General features: G+C 35.9%; 1 protein-coding gene across 1 annotated transcript; it reads right to left on the bottom strand.

The window, feature by feature from the left end:
- Positions 1-895: 895 nt before the first annotated feature.
- On the bottom strand, positions 896-1,828 carry LOC309552938 (olfactory receptor 11L1-like; the record flags this gene model as incomplete). Its single annotated transcript, XM_082253844.1, has 1 exon — positions 896-1,828. The coding sequence occupies one exon, from the start codon at positions 1,826-1,828 to the stop codon at positions 896-898; it is 933 nt and encodes a 310-aa protein (XP_082109970.1).
- Between the last annotated feature and the right edge of the window lie 494 nt (positions 1,829-2,322).

The following is a 2,322-nucleotide window of genomic DNA, read 5'->3' as shown; positions in this document are numbered from 1 at the left end:
GGACTAGTTTAGCTACAAAACTGGAACTCTTTATTTGAAAACTCACAGAGTATTTATACTACACAACCAGGTGAGGCTGATCACTTTATCATATGGAAACACAACTGTATACAGTAATATAATCAACATGCTATTTAACTCAGCACTTAAACCAGTCTAGGTGGAGCACACATAATGCTAGCAGGCAAACAATAGGTGACACATTTAACAATTAACAATAGGACAGCCAAGCTTAGCAGAAGAAAATATAATGCCTTAACAAGCAGACAATAGCACGAGGCCACCAGCAACAGACTGTCCAGCATCTAGCTTACAAAGTACAATACACTTTAGCTCAAGTGTAAACACATCCCCACAATAATTTTTCTAGCAGACAATAGGTGTGTTAATTAGCACAATTAACAATGTGTGTAAGACAGGTGGTTGAGCTGATGATATTAACATCTGCTATGGGGGCCGTTAGGCCCTAAACAGCGACCCCTGGTCCAGAGTCCCAGAGTCTGTGTGTCTTGAGGAGATATGGACTTGAATCCAAAGTAACATTACTCCAAGCGTCCCCCCAGCATACACCTCACAAAGAGTGGTTTTCCCTTAAATGCCAGGTACTAGTGTCAGTAGGCAAGAGGCTAGCCTGCAGTCCCCTCCAAAAGCCTCTGTCCCGAGTGAGTCTGTCACATTTTGCGTAAATGTATAACCCTAAAAAAAAGTAAAAAAAAAAGGTTACACATTGCAAACAATCTAAAGCTCTGTTTTCAAAGGGATATGTTGGCAAGCCAGTAAGAAAGTTCTAAAAATATTAAAAGCCTGAGTAAAAAAAATCACTTCATATTTTTGCCCTACACCTTTCCATCCAACAGGCAAATTTGTCAATAGAAATTTGACATTAGCTTTGCGCTCAACCAGAAGAAAAGTTGATGAATTTTCCCACCGCTTTTTTAAAGTCTTTATTCCTCAGACTGTATATGATTGGATTCATCAGTGGGGTGACTATAGTGTACAGTAAAGACAAGAATTTAGAAATGTTCCATGACTGTCCATTGTTGGGTACTATGTAAACACCAAATAGAGTACCATAATAGATGGAAACAACCGTCAAGTGGGAACTGCATGTTGAAAAGGCTCTTTTTCTCCCATTGATGGAAGGGATTTTAAAAATAGTCACTAAAATATAAATATATGATACAATGACAATACAGAAAGGAATGACAACCACAATAGCGATTATCAACTTAAAAGCTATTTGAAGAATGGCTGTCTTAGAGCATGAAAGCTGTATGATTGGGTCAAGATCACAGAAAAAGTTGTCAATTACATTAGGACCACAAAACTGTAATTTTGATACCGTTAAAACATTAATAAATATTATAAAAATGCTTAAAGTCCAACATGTGGAAACTGTGACCCAGCAAAATGTGTGGTTCATTATCAAAGTATAATGCAATGGTTTACAAATGGCCAAATATCTGTCATAAGACATCACAGTCAGAAGAAGACACTCCAAGGTGGAAGCAACAGCAAAGAAATACAACTGGGAGAAGCAATCAGAAAATGATATTGTGACCTCTTCCATTACAATAGCATGGAGCATGTTTGGAATAATGTCAGTTATTAGTAAGAGATCGGATACAGACAACTGGGAGAGGAAGAAGTACATGGGGGAATGGAGAGTTTTGCTGTAGGACACCAGTGTGATGATCAGAAGGTTTCCACAGACTGATACACAATAAATCAAAAGTAAAAAAAAGAAAATCCAATATTTTCTACTTTGAGGAGTTTGAAATCCTAAGAGGTGAATTGTGGTAATCCTGGTCAAATTTTTCTCATCCATAATAATAATTTCTCCTGTAAAGAGAAATAAAATGGAAGGAAGGAAGGAAGGAAGGAAGGAAGGAAGGAAGGAAGGAAGGAAGGAAGGAAGGATGGAAGGTACATCAAACTTTTTTTTTTTTTTTACTTTTTGTTTCAAATTTTGGTCATAGTTTTCACATCCAAACCTTGGAAAGAGTTGCATAAAATATCTTTGCCCACCCACTTGAAATAGCTTGATACAAGAAGCCTCAGTTATAACCAATATATATATATATATATACACTTCTTAATTTTTCAGTATATAACAAAGCAATGTAGTAATAAAGATATGCATAGCCAACCAATTAGATTTACTTGAGTCCATTTAAAAAAAGAAGGTCTTTAAGTTATGAAGTACTGCAGTTTGTAATTTGTTCATCAAAATCTAAAATACACTTCTGTTGCATTAGTTATTTTACAATTATATCACTATTCTATACTATTCACCAAACTTCTATTCTGCCACAAACTCTA

The sequence above is a fragment of the Pelophylax lessonae genome (genome assembly GCF_965119305.1).
Source record: "Pelophylax lessonae genome assembly, chromosome: 4".
Lineage (NCBI taxonomy): Eukaryota > Metazoa > Chordata > Amphibia > Anura > Ranidae > Pelophylax > Pelophylax lessonae.
Note: the sequence above shows the minus strand (reverse complement) of the source record. Positions and strands in the feature narration are given on the sequence as shown.